This window comes from Triturus cristatus, chromosome 9 (assembly GCF_964204655.1).
Source record: "Triturus cristatus chromosome 9, aTriCri1.1, whole genome shotgun sequence".
Classification (NCBI taxonomy): Eukaryota; Metazoa; Chordata; class Amphibia; order Caudata; family Salamandridae; genus Triturus; species Triturus cristatus.
Genome location: NC_140592.1, coordinates 7,205,472 through 7,227,780, shown reverse-complemented (window position 1 = coordinate 7,227,780; position 22,309 = coordinate 7,205,472). Strand labels below are relative to the sequence as shown.

Genomic DNA, 22,309 nt, shown 5'->3' with positions numbered 1-22,309 from the left:
AATGGGATATTTCTCAGAGGGTTTAAAACCCGTATTCCGTCTGAGAAATCCCGGTTTGTCAAATTTATGAGCATCATATTTAATAGATTTAAATCTTTTAATAAAAATGTATTTAGTAAGCATCAACATATTTATCCATCTGAAGCAGAAGCCAGAAGAGGAAGTGCACTTTCATAGACACTGTTAACATTTGAATATATCATGAATATCAGTTCCTGAATATTCAATGGCAAACAAGTTTATGAATTGAGGAATTTGACCCTAAAACACAGTGACCTCAAGCAAGACCTTAGTTTAACAGACCGTGGTTTAAGTTGTATTTTAATGAACTATAATTTTTTTAACCTCTATTTTTTTGTCTTATGGGATTCTTTGCTCTCTCTTTATTTTAGCATCCATATTTTACTAATTGTAATATTTTAAGCAACTTGAAACAATAATTAAATTAGGAATTCAGAATTATTTGCGAACTGCATCAAAGCATTTTGCCAAAATAGTCACTTTAAAAGCGGGCATGAACAAAATTCTGTTTAAAAAAGATAATTGTATTCACTTGCACCCCATAATGTTTTCTGGAAACAGTTTCCTGATGCAATTCTCACACCTGACAAAGAGAAATACCGGTTAACGAGATGGACCGAAAGAATAGAATGATTTCATAAGAAAAGCGTGGTGTTTGTTAGGCTAGAGTCTGAACGAGAAACATAATGGTTTTTAGACTGTTTACAGGACCATGTGCTCTGACCCAAAACATGTTGAAATTGGTTATAATTCAAAATTATTGGTATGTTTATTTTACCTAATTCCCTAATATATGGTACAAAGTGTACGCAGGATCTGTAAGTTAGATTCCACTAGTGGAGTGCTGCATCTATTGTGCGGCCACTATACTAACAGTGTAAACATGCTTCATGTCTTCCATTGTAGCCTAAGTGGATGTGTAAAAACTGCAATTCACCATGCCAAAATAATCCCTTTCAAGAGGTCTAAACCTTACGCTTAACTAACAATGTCACCTCTAAGTAGTCCTTATAGCCCTTCAGGCAGGGTGCATGGCATTAAAAAGTAGGACATGTAGCCTCGAATCCTGTCCCTCTTTAAACATTTAGGTTTTGATTGCCAAGTTGTGCATTGCAACCGTAGCTTTATGGCTTTCGTTTTAACTTTTTACATGCATCTATCTGTCAGGTCTGATGCGAGTGGGTGGCTCTGTGTGTGTGTGGGTGGCTCTGTGTGTGGGTGGGTGGCTGTGTGTGTGTGTGGGTGGCTCTTTTTGTAGGTGGCTCTAAGCGTGGTGGCTCTGTCTGTGTGTGGGTAACTGTGTGTGTGTGTAGGTGGCTCTGTGGGTGGCTCTTTGTGTGTGGGTTGCTCTATGTGAGTGGCTCTGTGTGGGTGGCTCTGTGTGTGGGTGCAAATGCAATAGGTCTCGCATTTGAGAGTGATTAAGCTATTGACATTGTAAATAACAATGCCGTTTCTTTAAATGTTTTAAAAACAAAAACATAAACAAAAATAATGTCATGAGCAATGCCAATAGCTCTAACTTTAACAATGCCGAGACCATTGCATTGTAAATGCTTGTTTGCCGTTTTGAGTTGGGTTGCTGCATAAAAAAAGTTGTAAAGGGTCTTTAGGTCTCGCTGAGTCAGCGCACATGCGCTGCTCGGACAGACTTTAGTAGGTGAGTTTTCAAAGTGCTACCCACATGGTTCTGCTGGCTACAAGCTTGAGTGCACGATGGCGTGCACGTGCACAGCTGCTCCCCGCATTCCCCCCTCCCTTCTCGCCCAGCCCTTTGATGCTCTGCTCGCATCTCCCTCCTCCCTTTTCATCACTTTCATTCTGGCTCCTCTGCTCCTCGCATTCCCCTCTGCTCCTCGCATTCCCCCCTCCCTTCTCGCCCAGCCCTTTGATGCTTATAACATTGGGTTTCATTTAGGGCATTAAACATAAAGGAGCACTGGCAACGCTGATAAAATGGATTTCATTTTGAGTAGTGACTAAAACTTTAACCACACACACACAACCACACACACACACACAACCACACACACAACCACAAGCACACACACACAACCACACATACACAACCACACACAAACACAAACAGCCACACTCACATACACACAACCACACACACAACCACACACACAACTATACACACACAATCACAAGCACACACACCCACACACACAATCACACACACACACGCACACACATAACTACAATCACACACAACCACAACCACACACAACCACAACCACACACACACAACCACACCTCCCCCACACACACACACCCACACACACAACCACACACATCCACACACACACACCTACAACCACACACACATACAACCACACAACCACATACACAACCACACACAACCACAACTACACACACAATCACAAACACACACACAACCACAAACACACACACAGAACCACAAACACAACCACTCACACAACCACTCACACACACAACCACAGCGCCACACACACACACACCAACACACACAGAACCACACGCAACCACACATACAATAACACACACACAACCACTACTACACACACCACCACAACTACACACACAACCACAACACACAGAACCACACACACAGAACCACACACACAGAACCACACACACACAACTACACACACACAACCACACCAACACACACACAACCACACACATACAACCACACACACAATAACACACACACAACCACAACTACACACACAACCACAACTACACACACAACCACAACCACACACACAACCACAACCACTCACAACCACACACACACAGAACCAAACACAACCACACACCCACAACCACACACAAGCACACCCACACACAACTACACGCACACCAACACACACACCAACACACACACACCCACACACAACCACAACTAAACACACAACCACACACAACCACAACCACACACACACAACATATACACAACCACACACACAACATACACACAACCACACATGCACACAATCACACACACACAAGCACACACACACAACCACAACCACACCCACCCACACACAACCACACACACACACACAACCACACACACACCCACCCACAACCACAACTACACACACAACTACAACAACACACAACCACAACCACACAACCACACACACACACACAACCACACAACTACATACAATAACACACACACACAACCACAACCATACACACACACCCACACCCACACACAACCACACACAAAAAACCACACAACCACACACACAACACACACAACCACACACACATAACATACACACAACCACACACGCACGCAATCACACACACACAACCACACACACAAAACCACAACCACACACACCCACACACAACCACACACACACACCCACCACCACACCCACAACCACACACACACACAACCATACCCACAAGCACACACAACCACACACACAACCACACACATACAACCACACACAATAACACACACACAACCACAACTACAACCACACAACCACAAACACACACACAACCACAAACACACACACAGAACCACAAACACAACCACTCACACAACCACTCACACACACAACCACAGCCACACTCACACACACACCAACACACACACAACCACACGCAACCACACATACAATAACACACACACAACCACTACTACACACACCACCACAACTACACACACAACCACAACACACAGAACCACACACACAGAACCACCCACACAGAACCACACACACACAACTACACACACACAACCACACCAACACACACACAACCACACACATACAACCACACACACAATAACACACACAACCACAACTACACACACAACCACAACTACACACACAACCACAACCACACAACCACACACACAACCACAACCACTCACAACCACACACACACAGAACCAAACACAACCACTCACCCACAACCACACACAAGCACACCCACACACAACTACACGCACACCAACACACACACCAACACACACACCAACACACACACACCCACACACAACCACAACTAAACACACAACCACACACAACCACAACCACACAACCACACACACACAACATACACACAACCACACACACACAACATACACACAACCACACATGCACACAATCACACACACACAACCACACACACACTACCACAACCACACCCACCCACACACAACCACACACACCCACACACAACCACACACACACACCCACAACCACACACACACACACACACAACCACAACAACACACAACCACAACCACACAACCACACACACACACACACACAACCACACAACTACATACAATAACACACACACACAACCACAACCATACACACACACCCACACCCACACACAACCACACACAAACAACCACACAACCACACACACAACATACACACAACCACACACGCACGCAATCACACACACACAACCACACACACACAACCACAACCACACACACCCACACACAACCACACACACACACCCACAACCACACACCCACACACCCACAACCACACACACACACAACCACACCCACAAGCACACACAACCACACACATACAACCACACACACAATAACACACACACAACCACAACTACAACCACAACCACACAACCACAACCACACACACAACCACACACACAGAACCACACAGAACCACACACACACAACCACAACCACACACAACCACACCCACACAGAACTGCATACACACCAACACATACACCAACACACACACACCCACACACAACCACAACTACACACACAACCCCAACAACACACAACCACAACCACACACACAACCACAACCACACAACCACAACCACACACACACACACACACACAGAACCACTCGCACACAACCACACACACACAACCACTCACACACCCACACAACCACACACCCACACAACCACACACACACACCCACAACCACACACACAACCACACCCACAACCACATACACAACCACACACACACACAACCACAACTACACACACAATCACAACTACACACACAAACACAACCACACACACACACCCACACACACACACACACACAACCACACAACTACATACAATAACACACACAACCACACACACACAACCACAACCATACACACACACCCACACACAACCACACACAAACAACCACACAACCAGACACACAACACACACAACCACACACACACAACATACACACAACCACACACGCACACAATCACACACACACAACCACACACACCCACACACAACCACACACACACACCCACAACCACACACACACCCACAACCACACCCACAAGCACACACAACCACAAACTCACAACTATAATCACACACAACCACACACACACAACCACATACGCAACCACAACCACACACACACAACAGTTGCATAACTAAATACTTATAAGGTCCCAAAAGCGAGACCTATTGGCTATGGCAATGCTTGTTTCATATGTGGGTGGGGCGGAAGCAACAAAGAGGGCGCAGGTGGGGGGAAGCAGCACAGACAGCAAAGGGAGAAGTACAGAGCAAAGGTGGGTACGGTATGGGAGAAGAGAAGCACACGGCAAGAAAGAGCAACATGGAGCCGTGGAGAGAAGCACACAGGCGAGGAAGGAACGCAGGGTGGAGAAGCACACAAGGGCGAGCACTACATGGAGGGGGCGGGGAGAAGCACACTGGTGACAGCAACGGTGTAGGGGGGCAGAGAAGTGGAGAGAGACAGCTGAAAAACACATGCACTCTCATGGAGCACTTAACCAATAAGAAAAAAGTAGTGCTTGAAAGGTAAACAGTGACACAAGCAATATGTCCATGATCCAGGAGTCAAACCAACAGAAGAAGAGGAATGACAGCCCACAGAAGTTAATGAATAAAAAGCCAGTAAATTAGAGTGACAGTGAAACCAACCAATGGGAAGCAATGGGCGGGCTCTAATGCCACTGTAAACTGACAATAACTCTAGACAAGACCTAAAAACATCATCAGAAGCAACATCCTGCATACAGTGGGCATTCTGATGCTAAGCGGCATCCTTTGGTGGTTCAGGGGCTCGCAAACGGGTTCCAAGGGCAGAGCCAGCTGAACCTCTTCCACGTGAAAATTACTAGTTCCCCTCATTCTAAATGCAGTGGATGAGCCATGAGAGTGATGGATCGTTGCATCTTCTGGGTCTGGTGGCTCAGTGGACTTATGCGTCCACTGCAGGGGCCTGTGTTTGACCACATGGTCACAGGTTCAAACCCCAAGCAGAGCCACTCAGCCTTTCTTCCATCTCAGGTCGATAATATAAGTACCATTGATGTGGGCAACAATAAACATCTGTTATTCAGCGCCAAGATGCCTACGGGTGAACGTGTGCTTCACAAATACATGTTATCTTATCTCCCAGTTGTCAGCAGATGCCCCATTACGTGACATTCACAATAACCCCTGTTAGCCACCGATCAAAGTTATTCTTTAAAAACTCATCAATAATCAAAAATGACTGTTTTGCAAAACTCAGACTGTGCCCCATCAAAAGAAATTAATCAATCCATAGTTATATAGCACTGCTTATCCAGTGGCGGCTGCCAGCTATGAGGACTGGTTGGTGGGAGGGAGGGACTGAAATAGAACACAGGAGGAAAATAAAAAGAAATCCCCTACCTGGCTGCACTCCTCTCTCTGGTCCCGATCTTCTTCCTTCTTGCAGCACGGCCCAGCCAACACCCTTATCCAATCCTGGCGCTGCTCTCATGCTGTGAGAGCAGCACCAGGATTGGATGGAGTGGACTGGCTGGACGCTCCTTCAGGCTCTGTAGGCCTGTGCTTGGTCTCTGTCTAGCTAAGACAGCTGGGTGGAGAGCATCAAAGTGCACATGTCACTGTGGCCCGTGCAAGACAGCTGGCTAAAGTGACATGTGCACTTCGGAGCATCCAGCCAGCCTCTGCTCCTGTCCTCTGCTGCCAATCGGCATCAGAGGACACGCCCGCATGTCGCTGGGCCTGGGGAAGGCTGGCTGCAGCATGGTGAGTGCGCATCTCAGAAAAATAAAATGGCAATGAAATCTTTTCATGCCATTTTATTTTTCCAGCGTGGCTCGCAGTGGGTAGAGGGCGACGATCCCCTGCTTAAGTGAAGTAACCGCTGCTGTGCTTAGCACCTGAGGGGGTATCCAGGCGCTGTGCTGCGGTGCTAGTTGAAGAGCCAGGTCTTGAGTCCCTTCCTGAAGTCAGTCAGTGATGGTGAAGTAAAGAGGTGGAGGGAAGGGTGATCAGGGACTTGGCAGCGAGGTGGGAGGAGCGTCCTCCGGTGCGACTGCATGGTACCTGTGCGAGGGCGAGGTGAGCCGAGCGAAGGTTCCTGGGAGCTAGGTGGAAATTCAGGCTGTGGTTCATGTAGGCGGGTCCTTGGTTGTAGAGGGAGTCTTCTGGGTAGGAACGGTGTTCTTCCCTGACCCCTGTGCCACTGACGCGTGCACCTTGGCAATAAGTCCACACACTGACCCTTTGAAGCTGGCTCATTCTGCGGTGCCAGAGTGCCCTCCAGGCCAGTCGCAGTTTTGCCCCATGCCCCCCCCCCACAAGGCAGCTGCCATAAGTTACAGTTTTCCCCATTCCCCCCCACCCCCACCAGGTAGCTGCCACAAGTCACAGTGTGCATCAGTCACTGTCTGAACCCTGTCTTGTCTCCTTCACTCCACAGGAGCCCGTTCCCCACCCCCACCAGGCAGCTGCCACAAGTCACAGTGTGCATCAGTCACAGTCTGACCCCTGTCTTGTCCCCTTCACTCCACAGGAGCCCCCCCCAGGAAGCTGCCACAAGTCACAGTGTGCATCAGTCACAGTCTGACCCCTGTCTTGTCCCCTTCACTCCACAGGAGCCCCCCCCAGGAAGCTGCCACAATTCACAGTGTGCATCAGTCACAGTCTGACCCCTGTCTTGTCTCCTTCACTCCACAGGAGCCCCGCCCCCCAGGAAGCTGCCACAAGTCACAGTGTGCATCAGTCACAGTCTGACCCCTGTCTTGTCTCCTTCACTCCACAGGAGACCGTTCCCCACCCCCACCAGGCAGCTGCCACAAGTCACAGTGTGCATCAGTCACAGTCTGACCCCTGTCTTGTCCCCTTCACTCCACAGGAGCCCCCCCCCCCAGGAAGCTGCCACAAGTCACAGTGTGCATCAGTCACAGTCTGACCCCTGTCTTGTCTCCTTCACTCCACAGGAGCCCGTTCCCCACCCCCACCAGGCAGCTGCCACAAGTCACAGTGTGCATCAGTCACAGTCTGACCCCTGTCTTGTCCCCTTCACTCCACAGGAGCCCCCCCCAGGAAGCTGCCACAAGTCACAGTGTGCATCAGTCACAGTCTGACCCCTGTCTTGTCTCCTTCACTCCACAGGAGCCCCCCCCAGGCAGCTGCCACAAGTCACAGTGTGCATCAGTCACTGTCTGACCCCTGTCTTGTCTCCTTCCCTCCACAGGAGCCTGGCTGCTGCAAGGGATTCTTTGGACCTGATTGTAGGCAGTGCCCTGCCGGATTCAGCAACCCCTGCTTTGGGCGAGGCCTTGTAAGTAGGACCTGAGCTGTCCCATGCGGGGCAGAGCAGAGCAGTTCATCCGAGTAGGACACATCTGGTCAGTATGACAAGGAAAGGGTAGCAGCTCAGCAGAGACACAGGACAGAGCAGCTTAGCAGAGGAAGGAGGACAGAGCAGCTTAGCAGAGGAAGGAGGACAGAGCAGCTTAGCTCAGCCACGGGACAGAGCAGCTCAGCAGAGCCAGCAAGACTGACCAGCACAACCAGGACACAGCAGACAGAGTAGTCATCAAAGGAAGAAGGAGATAGCTGCTCAGAAGAACATGTAGGACAGAGCAGCAGAGCAGAGTCAGCAGGACAGAGCAGCTCAATAAGGATGGTCGAGGGTAGGATAAAGGAAGAAAGAGATGGGCAGCAAGGGATAAAGCAGGACAGTGTGCAGCTGAGTCCAGCAAGCAGGACAGAGCAGCGGAGCAGAGTCAGCCAGACAGAGCAGCGGAGCAGAGCCAGCCGGACAGAGCAGTGCAGCAGAGCCAGCAGGACAGAGCAGCGGAGCAGAGTCAGCTGGACAGAGCTGTGCAGCAGAGCCAGCCGGACAGAGCAGTGCAGCAGAGCCAGCCGGACAGAGCAGTGCAGCAGAGCCAGCAGGACAGAGCAGTGCAGCAGAGCCAGCCGGACAGAGCAGTATAGCAGAGCCAGCAGGACAGAGCAGTGCAGAGACAGCCGGACAGAGCACTGCAGCAGACTCAGCAGGACAGAGCAGCGGAGCAAAGCCAGCAGGACAGAGCAGTGCAGTAGAGCCAACAGGACAGAGCAGTGCAGAGCCAGCAGGACAGAGCAGTGCAGCAGAGTCAGCAGGACAGAGCAGTGCAGTAGAGTCAGCAGGACAGAGCAGTGCAGTAGAGCCAACAGGACAGAGCAGTGCAGAGCCAGCAGGACAGAGCAGTGCAGCAGAGTCAGCAGGACAGAGCAGTGTAGCAGACCCAGCAGGACAGAGCAGTGCAGTAGAGCCAACAGGACAGAGCAGTGCAGTAGAGGCAGCCGGACAGAGCAGCGCAGCAGAGCCAGCAGCACAAAGCAGCGGGGCAGAGCCAGCAGGACAGAGCAGTGCAGTAGAGCCAGCAGGACAGAGCAGTGCAGTAAAGCCAACAGGACAGAGCAGTGCAGAGCCAGCAGGACAGAGCAGTGCAGCAGAGCCAGCTGGATAGAGCATTGCAGCAGTCAGCAGGACAGAGCAGTGCAGAGCCAACAAGACGGAGCAGTGCAGCAGAGCCAGCAGGACAGAGCAGTGCAGCAGAGCCAGCAGGATAGAGCAGTGCAGAGCTAGCAGGACAGAGCAGTGCAGCAGAGCCAGCCGGACAGAGCAGTGCAGAGCCAGCAGGACAGAGCAGTGCAGCAGAGCCAGCCGGACAGAGCCAGCAGGATAGAGCAGTGCAGCAGAGCCAGCAGGACAGAGCAGTGCAGCAGAGCCAGCAGGACAGAGCAGTGCAGAGCCAACAGGACAGAGCAGTGCAGTAGAGCCTGTCGGACAGAGCAGTGTAGCAGAGCCAGCAGGACAGAGCAGTGCAGAGACAGCCGGACAGAGCAGTGCAGCTGAGTCCAGCAAGCAGGACAGAGCACTGCAGCAGAGTCAGCAGGACAGAGCAGCGGAGCAGAGCCAGCAGGACAGAGCAGTGCAGTAGAGCCAACAGGACAGAGCAGTGCAGAGCCAATAGGACAGAGCAGTGCAGCAGAGTCAGAAGGACAGAGCAGTGTAGCATAGCCAGCAGGACAGAGCAGTGCAGTAGTGCCAGCAGGACAGAGCAGCGGAGCAGAGCCAGCAGGACAGAGCAGTGCAGTAGAGCCAGCAGGACAGAGCAGTGCAGTAAAGCCAACAGGACAGAGCAGTGCAGAGCCAGCAGGACAGAGCAGTGCAGCAGAGCCAGCTGGATAGAGCATTGCAGCAGTCAGCAGGACAGAGCAGTGCAGCAGAGCCAGCAGGACAGAGCAGTGCAGAGCCAACAAGACGGAGCAGTGCAGCAGAGCCAGCAGGACAGAGCAGTGCAGAGACAGCCGGACAGAGCAGTGCAGCTGAGTCCAGCAAGCAGGACAGAGCACTGCAGCAGAGTCAGCAGGACAGAGCAGCAGAGCAGAGCCAGCAGGACAGAGCAGTGCAGTAGAGCCAACAGGACAGAGCAGTGCAGAGCCAGCAGGACAGAGCAATGCAGCAGAGCCAGCTGGATAGAGCAGTGCAGCAGAGTCAGCAGGACAAAGCAGTGCAGCAGCGCCAGCCAGACAGAGCAGTGCAGCAGAGCCAGCCAGACAGAGCAGTGCAGCAGAGCCAACAGGACAGAGCAGTGCAGAGCCAGCAGGACAGAGCAGTGCAGTAGAGCGAGCCAGCCGGACAGAGCAGTGCAGTAGAGCCAGCCGGACAGAGCAGTGCAGCAGAGCCAGCCGGACAGAGCAGTGCAGTAGAGCGAGCCGGACAGAGCAGTGCAGTAGAGCCAGCCGGACAGAGCAGTGCAGTAGAGCCAGCCGGACAGAGCAGTGCAGTATAGCCAGCCGGACAGAGCAGTGCAGTAGAGCCAGCGGGACAGAGCAGTGCAGCAGAGCCAGCAGGACAGAGCAGCGGAGCAGAGCCAGGAGGACAGAGCAGTGCAGTAGAGCCAACAGGACAGAGCAGTGCAGAGCCAGCAGGATAGAGCAGTGCAGCAGAGTCAGCAGGACAGAGCAGTGTAGCAGAGCCAGCAGGACAGAGCAGTGCAGTAGAGCCAGCCGGACAGAGCAGCGCAGCAGAGCCAGCAGCACAGAGCAGCGGAGCAGAGCCAGCAGGACAGAGCAGTGCAGTAGAGCCAGCAGGACAGAGCAGTGGAGCAGAGCCAGCAGGACAGAGCAGTGCAGCAGAGCCAGCAGGACAGTGCAGAGCCAGCAGGACAGAGCAGTGCAGAGCCAGCAGCACAGAGCAGCGGAGCAGAGCCAGCAGGACAGAGCAGCGGAGCAGAGCCAGCAGGACAGAGCAGTGCAGAGCCAGCAGGACAGAGCAGTGCAGCAGAGCCAGCAGGACAGAGCAGTGCAGAGCCAGCAGGACAGAGCAGTGCAGCAGAGCCAGCTGGACAGAGCAGTGCAGAGCCAGCCAGACAGAGCAGTGCAGCAGAGCGAGCCGGACAGAGCAGTGCAGCAGAGTCAGCCGGACAGAGCAGTGCAGCAGAGCCAACAGGACAGAGCAGTGCAGCAGAGCCAGCAGGACAGAGCAGTGCAGCAGAGCCAGCAGGATAGAGCAGTGCAGAGCCAGCAGGACAGAGCAGTGCAGCAGAGCCAGCCGGACAGAGCAGTGCAGAGCCAGCCAGACAGAGCAGTGCAGCAGAGCGAGCCGGACAGAGCAGTGCAGCAGAGCCAGCCGGACAGAGCAGTGCAGAGCCAGCAGGACAGAGCAGTGCAGCAGAGCCAGCAGGACAGAGCAGTGCAGCAGAGCCAGCAGGACAGAGCAGTGCAGCAGAGCCAGCCGGACAGAGCAGTGCAGCAGAGCCATCCGGACAGAGCAGTGCAGAGCCAGCAGGACAGAGCAGTGCAGCAGAGCCAGCCGGACAGAGCCAGCAGGATAGAGCAGTGCAGCAGAGCCAGCAGGACAGAGCAGTGCAGCAGAGCCAGCCGGACAGAGCAGAGCAGCAGAGCCAGCAGGACAGAGCAGTGCAGCAGAGCCAGCAGGACAGAGCAGTTCAGCAGAGCCAGCGCAGTGCAGCAGAGCCAGGCGGACAGAGCAATGCAGAGCCAGCAGGACAGAGCAGTGCAGAGCCAGCAGGACAGTGTGCAGCAGAGCCAGAAGGACAGTGTGCAGCAGAGTCAGCCGGACAGTGTGCAGCAGAGTCAGGAGGACAGTGTGCAGCAGAGCCAGAAGGACAGTGTGCAGCAGAGCCAGCAGGACAGTGTGCAGCAGAGCCAGCAGGACAGTGTGCAGCAGAGCCAGAAGGACAGTGTGCAGCAGAGTCAGCAGGACAGTGTGCAGCAGAGTCAGCAGGACAGTGTGCAGCAGAGTGAGCCGGACAGTGTGCAGCAGAGTCAGCCAGACAGTGTGCAGCAGAGTCAGCAGGACAGTGTGCAGCAGAGTCAGACTAGCAGCAGCAAGCAGGGCTTGGCAGGGCAGAGTTCATGAGCTTGAAGCAAGAGTTAACCTGGCGTAGAGCGCGCAGGAGGATGGTTCAGAGCTCAAGGGAGGTGCACCTCACGGTGGATGTAGGAGGGTGCACCGTGGTGTAACAGCAGGAACTGGAAGTGAAGGTGCAGGGCAGGGCTGAGCAGGGTAGAGGGTCCTGGCATGAGAGTCAGGGTCAGGTGGCATGGAGCGAGCTGAGCTGCTGTGTTCATGCTCCTGTGGTCTCTCATAGGCGGGCAGTCTGGGCCTCACCGCCCTGAGGTTCCTCATAGCTGGAGGACTTTGGGCTATTACTCACTTCCCTGCAACCCCTCAGAGCTGTGATGTTGGTGCATCTGCTCCCCTTCCTCCTGTGGTCTCTCTCAGTAGGATTGGCTCTCTTGTGCCCCCCCTCCCCCGGGGCTCTCTGGGAGGTGTATGATTGGCTTGGCTGCTCTTTACTCCCTTCTGGTCTGTCAGAGCTGTCTGATTGGCTCAAAGTGCCCCCGCGATCCCTCAGAGCTGTCTGATTGGCTCCCCTGTGCTGCCGTGGTCCTTCAGAGCTGTCTGATTGGCTCCCCGGTGCCCCCACACTCCCTCAGAGCTGTCTGATTGGCTCACTGGTGCCCCCGCCGTCCCTCACAGCTGTCTGATTGGCTCACCAGTGCCCCCGCAGTCCCTCACAGCTGTCTGATTGGCTCACCGGTGCCCCCGCGGTCCCTCACAGCTGTCTGATTGGCTCACCGGTGCCCCCGCAGTCCCTCACTGCTGTCTGATTGGCTCACCGGTGCCCCCGCGGTCCCTCACAGCTGTCTGATTGGCTCACCGGTGCCTCATGCCTCTGCACTCTCTCCCATGTGACTCATGGAGTATTTCTGTGCCCGGCACAAGATGGCGCTGCCTCTCACCTCTGTAAGTGTCAGCCAGAGGAGCCAAGGTGTTCCTTCTTCTCTTCTTGCAGTGCAGCGATGGCATCCGGGGGAACGGCAGCTGTATGTGCTTTGAGGACTACAAAGGAATGGCCTGTCACATCTGCTCGAACCCAAACCGGCATGGAGAAAACTGCGAAGAAGGTCAGTTGGGCATGTCTTGGGGGAGGGGGTCAGCTGGGCATGTCTGGAGCAGGTGGGCATGTCTGAGGCAGGTGGGCATGTCTGGGACAGCTGGGCATGTCTGAGGCAGATGGGCATGTCTGGGGCAGCTGGGCATGTCTGGGGCAGCTGGGCATGTCTATGGCAGCTGGACATGTCTGGGGCAGGTGGGCATGTCTATGGCAGCTGGACATGTCTGGGACAGCTGGGCATGTCTTGGACAGGTGGAGATGAAGGTCTTAAAGAAAGAGTAACCCAGTGAATATCTAGTGAATGTCCAACAGGCATTTTCTGCTTCACACATAAAAGTGGGACATTGGTAAAGTAGCAAGCAGTGAATGAATGAAAAAGATGTATTGTTCAGTTACTAAAAACTTACAATAAAAACACCTTAATACGGTTTTCTTACATTTCATACAATAAAACATCTTTATGCAATTTACTTAGCTTTCATACATAACCAATCCTGGGCCCTTATTTAAAAACCACATAATTAAAAGTACTTTCCTCAATTCATAAGTGCTAAAAAAATCTCTTCATTGATCACTATTAGTCAGTTTCCTCTCTGCTATTGCTATAAACCTCAAAAGTCTGCCAGTGAATTGTGAACCTTCCCCCTGCAGGCTGGCAATGACTGCTTGTCGATATGTTTGTATCAATTGCCTATTAAAGTATTGCCTCAGCTGCCTCCTACGTGCAACTAATAACACTGGGCAACTACAAATGATATGGCAAATATCTTCTCTATTATAGTTGCAGAGACGACACGTCCTTTCACCACTCGGCTTTTTCCAAGCAGGGGTGTCTCCACGGAATAGGCTATTGCCTAACCGGAGACTCATAAGCTTCAGCTTGGCCCTTTGGCTATTTAAATCCCCTCGATAGCTCTGGGGTTTGAGCATACCATAGGAAGCAATCACTGTCCATGCATGGGATCTTTTTGCCAATACTTCTTTATCCAATAGCAAGGACGTTTTTTTACTGCACCCATTCATCACTTTGTTAAATGGCACCTGTGAAAGGGATAAAGCCCATAATTGTTCAGCCTTAAACGTATCTATAGCCAATCTGAAGTATTCATGGGCCTGCTTATGTTTGTTATCGCCTCTCAGACTACTGTCATAAGCGTTGAGTTATTATCCCGTCTCAGTTTGTGGCAACATTTCAACTATGCCCCTAAGCTTTTTAGGTTCTGTCGTCTAAGGCCGAACTCAAGTCGAATTTACGCCGGTGATGTCTGCTGAGGGAGATGAAACAAGCGACGATAGGTACCTGTCACCAGCTTGTCTATGATCTTATCAGCGCGTCCTCTAAAGGTCTCTACTCAATATGTCAGAGATGGTACGTGTTTAACTGACATTACTTGTAGTAATGGTTTGAGGGAAAGGCCTTTTAAGTTATTCTGGAGGGCAACGAATGCTGCAGTTGATGAGTTATTTCTTCTCTGTAGTGCTGCACACTGGTTCTTACCTGAACCTCCAGCGTCTAGTATAACACCCGGATATCTATACCCTGAAATAGATTCTAACACAGACCCTTCTATACTCAATATAGGTCGTGCTGCTAACCCCCTTGACACCAGCATGTTTTTTGACTTCTTTAAGTTGACCTTTAACCCGTGAGATGAAGCATATAGAGCAGTTTTGTTTATTAGTCTCTGCAGCCCCACCTTTGTATAACTTATTAATACAATGTCGTTGGCATACAATAAGTGGGAAACCTTAAAACGGGCACCGACGGGGAATGAGAGTTAATATCGTTCAACCTAGGTGAGATGTCAGCTAAATAAAGGTTGAACAAGGTAGGAGCCAATATACATCCTTGCTTCAACCCTTTCCTTGTTATTTTTTTACACTACTGTACCCTGACCCAACCTTACTCTCGTCCAGGTATTGGTATACAGCAGTTGGATCGCTCTCAACAAACAAAGTGCAATTCCACTTTTTGATTACTTGTTCCAAAGAATATTCCTGTGCACTGGGTCAAAGGCTGAACTAAAATCAATAAAACATAGATACAGGTTCAATGCTCGGCACTTTGCCATTTCAGTTATAAGAGCTAACATTTGAATGTTGATAATAGTCCCCATGCCTTTTATAAACCCGGTTTGATTCATTGGCAGCTGTTTACTGTCTCCCACCTAAGCCGTTAGCTCTGCTACCAGACATTTAGCAAAAAACTTAGCTTCACAATCCATTAAGGCTATTAGTCTATAATTAGCAGGGTCCGAGGCCTGGCCATCTTTAAAAATCGGGGGGCCAAGATTGAGCCCCTCTATTTATCGGGGATTTCTTCATTCTGCAAGGCGCGATTAAATAGTATGTCAGTTTCTTTGTCCAATATTGCGAGTTTTCTTCAAATAGGGCTTGAGGGATGCCCTTTGGTCCTGGCGCACCGCTCCGACGACTAGAACTTATAATTTTCTCCACGGTTGTGTACTGGATCTTTAACTGCATAATGTCCCTTGTCTTATCCCCTAATCCATCTTCCACTAGATTTGTTCTGTTGTTTATGTCACCACACGTAGATCACAAGTGCTTATCCCAGACTTCTTCTGATATATTTGAAGTTATTAGGTGCTGTTTCCTGCCATTGGCTTGATTTACCAATCTCCAAAACTCACGTGCGTCTTTACGTTTAGCTGCATAATTAATTCACACCAATATAGATCTGGCTCCGCTTTGTTTGTAACCATACCTCTTTTTTATAAAGTGACCTTTAATTTTGGTAGGGCGTCATTTCTGATTCTGGAGGATGCGTCATTTCTTAAAACCCTTAAGGCATGATTCAATTTTCTCTTCGCTGTTTTAAGTTGTGCAGTCATCTTATTTGGGAATGACATAACTGTTGCTGCCCTAACTTTAGACTGAACAGCATTCTTCTCTACTAGACAGATTGAAAGCTGCTCCCACTGCGTCAAAGGATGTTGATCTATTTTATTTAAGGCTTCCCACTGGGCTCTTGCTTGCTGTTCGATGGTTTGTATACTATTTACTGACCAGTGTAGTGTCGTACAGTTAAGGCCAATGGACTGACCTAACTCTGGGGCAGTTTGGTCATGTAGAGTAATAGTTAAGTTGAGTCTAATCATTTGTGGTTGGTGATCACTTTCCAGCCTATTGCCCGACTTGTAACTTGTTACCATCTGATATAGGGGGAGAGATACTAGTGAGTAATCTATAACGGCTTATGATTTTACCGAGTAATGAATCGCTTGAGGTGCTATATACGGATACGTCCGGCCATTCAATACTCGGACAAAGCAAAACCAAAGGGGATGATGGACGGAGTGTTGAACATTGCAAGCACTCACCTCCAGTCAACTGATCTGGGTTTAATCCATCATCATTCTTTAGCTCACTCCGCCACCACGGTTCAGACATGGCCATTGTAGGAGAGTAGGATCTGCTTCACATGGGTACCCCCACTTTTTGCTGGTGTTTCACTGTTTTTGGACCTTAGTCTGGCTGTGGCCCTGCTAATCAAGACCCCAGCCTAGCTGCTTCCTCTCTAAAATGGTTTGCATGTGCATTAGGTACATATCTAATTGGATTCTGGAGTGCCTTATAAGCCCCTAGCATATGGTATACTATGTACCTAGGGCATACGTACCTCAGAGGCCTACCAGAGGCTGAAGCATGTATTATGCCACCCCTGGGAAACACTCCAAAATGACACCACAGGTCTGCTACTGCACCCTGGGTAAGGTGGTGCTTGCATCCCTTACAGTGGCATAGGCTACCTATATCACTACCATTGCACATACATATAAAACCTATAAGTCACTCATATGGCAGGCCTTAACAATCCTGAAGGCAGAGTGCTTGGTTTTTATGTGAGAGGGTGCCCCTGCATGAGCAGAGCCCCTCTACAGCGTTCGGAGTACCTCCTCTGATGCTGTTTGTGGTGCAGCCTGACCATATACTCTTAAGTGCATTATAACATTGCGGTAAATGCTAACTTGGGATGGCTGCACGGAAACATGTTGTGTTTGGTGTCAAGCGCTTTGGAATACTACCCCCCCCCCAGTTCTGGTGGCGGGGGTAGCATTCCACCCTTCTAGAGGGAGAGACATGTTCACATTGATCTGACCCGGTAGGACTTTCTACAGACCTGGCATCACAAAATGGATGCCACTGCCACAGACACTGGTCTGGCCTCCTACTGCTGACCGAAACTCCGGCAGGGGAGGCCTGGACAATAGGTTTCCTGTCCCAGGGAGGTGTAACCACCTCCCCAGACAGGCAGATGTGTATTGGGGCTGGGCGGGAGCACTCTCTGGTGCTTTGAAGTCCTGCACTGGGGGCACACTTGGTGTCCCTGTACATAGTCCAGTTCAAACTGGTTGCAGGGGCTACCTGCCCCTGCTCTGGCGCGAAACTGGACAAAGGAAATGGTTGTAACCACCCCTCTTTCCAAACCCTCCCATAGGTGGGTCCCTAGAGTATGTCCAACCCCCAAACTTTGTATAAGTATGGGAACCCAGTCCTTGCGACTTGAGATTACCCTGGACGAAACTCTGCAATATATATCCTGGACCTTCGACTTTCTATTTCGCCTAGAAGACTGAAGAAATCTCCCTTGGGGTCTAGGAGTGACTACCCAACTTGGCAGGCACCAAAGAAGCAACTGACCAGTCTGCATCGCTGAAGCTCCCGCCGGATGCCGAAGTCTTTGCATCACCAGAGGTAGATTTCCAGACTTTCCCGAGGCCACCCTGAGTCCACAGCAAAGCCGAGGCCCGTGGCTATCGTGGGTGACATGGAACCATGACCTCTGGACACCGTTATCTTTTGCTGATCCATCATCTTCCTGGTCTTCCTCGAAGTTGTGCTTTGGGCTCCGAGTAGCCCCAGCCCTGAGCACCTCCTGCACTGAAGATCTCTGGCCTCCACTCCACGAGTGACCCGTGGGCCAGTTTCCAGTGTAACCACTTGAGGCTCCTTCGCGATCGCTAGCCTGTTGGCTAGTGGGTCCCCACGAAGGTAACTCCTCTTCTGATTGGGCTTTCCTGGTTGCTCCAGACGTGCCCCGACTTACCCTCACTGGGTGAGTCCCCCAGACCTTGCTGGTCTGAACCGACGCCTTTCTCTGATTCCAAGTGACTTGCCGTTGCCAAGGCTTGTTGGGTCCAATCTGGTCGCCAATACTGCAGCACTCTACATACTTTGTGGTACAGATCAAATCCAGCTCCTGGTCATCGTCGACGCCTCCTGGACCTCGTGGCTGAAGAGTCAAGACACCCGTCAACTCACCTGAAGCACCCGACATCTGTGGGCATTGGTCCATCGTGCCCTTGGTCACTGGTAAGTGACCCAGACTCTGTCCCCTCTGCTTTCAGGTTCCTTCCATCCTAGATCCAGGCTTGGATCGCTTCGGACACTTCTCCTCTTCACGACAGCAGCACTTCCTGAGCAGCTTCCATTGAAATCAGCAACGCGACCCGACACCATTTGACATCTATGCACCTGGCTTCCCTGGGTGAGGTAACTCGAGTACTCCAGTGCTCCCATGGGTGTTGGCCCTAGACACCTCTAAGTCCAAAAGGGTTTGCTCGTAGATATCCTCTAAGTGTCCATAAACTCAAAATTTCCAATTGCGACTTTCCCCATAGAAGTTAACGACGATTTACGGCTGTGTTCTCACACTGCACGCATCCCCCGTGGGTCCCCTGTGTCACTACCTTGGGTGGTTCCTTGGCGTCCCAGCGATGCTAGAGGCAATAGGCCTAGTGCCTATAACAGTCGTGGTTCTTATACCACTCTATTGGTATATGGTTTGGTACGCCCCTAGGGCCCAAACGTGTATTTGTGCTATTACTGTTGATTGCTAACTTGTAACCTAAGTACTTCGAACTGCAGTCTCATAAAGAGACTAGAGGGGTGTGTTTTATCTTAAATACATATATTTTAAATATATACATGGTGTGGTTGTCTTTTCATTTGGTCATTCAAGAGGTTATAATCTGGTAAATCAAGCTGCTTTACATTCCTTCAAGACTTAGCCTGAAGGCTGCTCTCCATAGCTACCACTAGGATAGCTTTCAATAAAGGTTGTCTTTAACCTATCAACATAAGGGGTTGTTTGGACTTATACAGGGTGCCCTGTAGTGGATAGCATATATCAGGCCAACTTCTCACAGCCATATGCAAATCAGTCTGACCCTGTGACTCATGGGAACAGTCCAGCCCGAACTGCCAAGCCATGTCTTCCCTGGACCGGAAACAAGCATCCCAGGACCGGTTTCTGGCATTTCAGCCGTCTTCAGCCAGGCTTGCTTGAATCCAGTGGCAAAGTGAGCAAGGGACCCACGTCTGTGCATACCCTGCCAACTTATGGCGAACAAACTAAACCAAAGGGGATGATGGACGGAGTGTTGAACATTGCAAACACTCACCCCCAGTCAACTGATCTGGGTTTAATCCATCATCATTCTTCAGCTCACTCCGCCACCCCAGTTTAGACCTGGCCATATGCAACCCAGATCTGTGACTGGGGGTGCGGGTTTGCAATGTTCAGCATTAGACACCTTCCTGCACAAAAACAATCCTGTGAGGCATTTTCCTCTTTCTATGTGTGCTAAATAGAAATCAATCAATCAATCGGTATTTATAAAGCGCAACAGCTCACCCATGAGGGTATCCAGGCGCTAAGACATTGGCTGCTAGGGGTTAAGTTGAACAGCCAAGTCTTGAGTCCTTTCTTGAATTCAAGCAGGGAGGATGAGGTTCAGGTGAAGGCGAGAGGTGTGGCGCAGCGGCCAGGGCGGCTAACTCCAGAGCACGAGGGTCACAGTTCAATCGCCGATGGCAGCTCAGCCCAGCACCATGTGACTCTGGGCAATAGCTCGCTTAATCTTCCCGACGGCCCCCAGCGCCTTGAGACCTTTAAGGGTGATTTGTTTGCGCTTTACAAATGCCGGGTTATTTATTTTTAAGGTTGTTCCAGGTTTTCGCAGCGAGGTAGGAGAAGAAGCGTCCTAAACAGTTGCTTTGGCAGATGTGGGGAGTGCGAGCGAGGGAGAGGGAAGCGGAGCGCAGGTGTCTGGATTGAAGGTGGAAGTTGAGGCGGTGGGTGACGTACGCTGGGCCTTGGTTGTGCAGGGCTCTGTAAGCGTGGCTCAGCATCTTGAATTGACATCTCTCCTGAATGGGGAGCAAGTGGAGATTGTTGAGGAGGGGGGCGATGTGGGCCCGTTTAGAGAGGTCGAGGATGAGTCTAGCCGCTGAGTTCTGTGGTCTCTTCAGGAGGTGAGTGGTGATTCCTACGTAGAGTGCATTGTTGTAGTCCAGGTGGCTGGTGACCATGGCTTGAGTGACAGTTTATCTGGTGTGGAACATGAGCCATTTTAAGATCTTAAGGAGCGTGTGAAGAGTGAGGAAGCAAGCGGAGTATGCTGCATTGATCTGTTTTTTCATGGTAACCTTGCTGTGCAAGCGAGAAAACGCAGGGAAAAATATTGGAAAAACCGTGGAGAATAAAGATATTTCTCCTTGTTATGCCTCCCAGGGGGATGTGTAGCATTGTGATGCATTCGCAGGTCTACCACAAACGGTAAATCTGGGAATGCGCCAAAATCCATGGGTGGATTCACGCTGCACCCATGGAGCACCTACCCGGGGCAGAGAAATGCAAGGGTGTGTGCTGCCTTGCGTTACTCTGGATTTAGCAAGCCCCGCAGGGCCTTGTACGGTGGCCTTGATTGGCTTGGTAAATCTAACTTAAGAGTGGCATGGCCCTTGCGCCCCCTAGCGTGGCGCATGAGGGAAGCAACTCGTCGATAAGTCTGGCCCTTTGTTACCCATTGCAGCTATTAAAGTTATCTGGTGGTAAATGTGCAGCTATCCCTTTCTGCCCTTTTTTGTCAGTAGGAAGTAAAATGGAGCCTTGTCGGGTATGAGAAACAACGTTGATATTAAAGCAATACGTAAATAAGGGAAGGGATATTTCCCTCAGACTCGTTGCATCCTGGTTGTAAAGTGTCAAAGGCATGTCGTCCGAGCTCATGCTTTTCGGTATGTTGAATTAGAGACATTCCCAAAGATGGGTTCACGGGTGAGATAAGTGGAAATTTAAGAGCACAAAGATGGAAGAGGCACATCTGCGGGATGCATAATTGGCATCGTAAGTGATAAAAACAACCCAGGTATGTTCAGGCTTTGGAGAGGTGGTCTCAGCAGGAACAGTAACTGTAATCATACCAGGAAGGACTTGAAATGTATGTCACTTCCGGTCTTCAGATGTGTTAATGAACCCGCACCACCGTTTATTTTCTTGCCGTCTTCTCTGCTTCCGTCAGGCTTTCACCAGGCACTAAATGGAATCATCGTTTTCTTATATGATTAGATTTATTAGGATAAGGGTGCAGACTGAATTAAAAAAAATAATGTTTCAATTGTTATTTGAAAGGGTGACAAACATAGCAGTGCCTCATGTTGTGAGAACACACGCACACATGCACAAACCTACACCCCTCGCCCCACCACCACCATCCTGGACCACAGATACCGCTTTAACATGATTTGCACTCCTTCTCTTGAAGAGCGCACAAAAG

At 50.7% G+C, this 22,309-nt stretch overlaps 1 protein-coding gene across 1 annotated transcript in view; it reads left to right on the top strand.

Moving 5' to 3' along the window:
• STAB1 (stabilin 1) overlaps nucleotides 1-22,309 on the top strand; it is a 1,212,756-nt gene that overhangs the window by 494,759 nt on the left and 695,688 nt on the right. Inside the window, exons 22-23 of the mRNA XM_085624210.1 lie at nucleotides 8,501-8,587; nucleotides 13,626-13,737. Coding sequence (XP_085480336.1) covers nucleotides 8,501-8,587; nucleotides 13,626-13,737 — 199 coding nt within the window. The remainder of the gene's footprint in view (nucleotides 1-8,500; nucleotides 8,588-13,625; nucleotides 13,738-22,309) is intronic.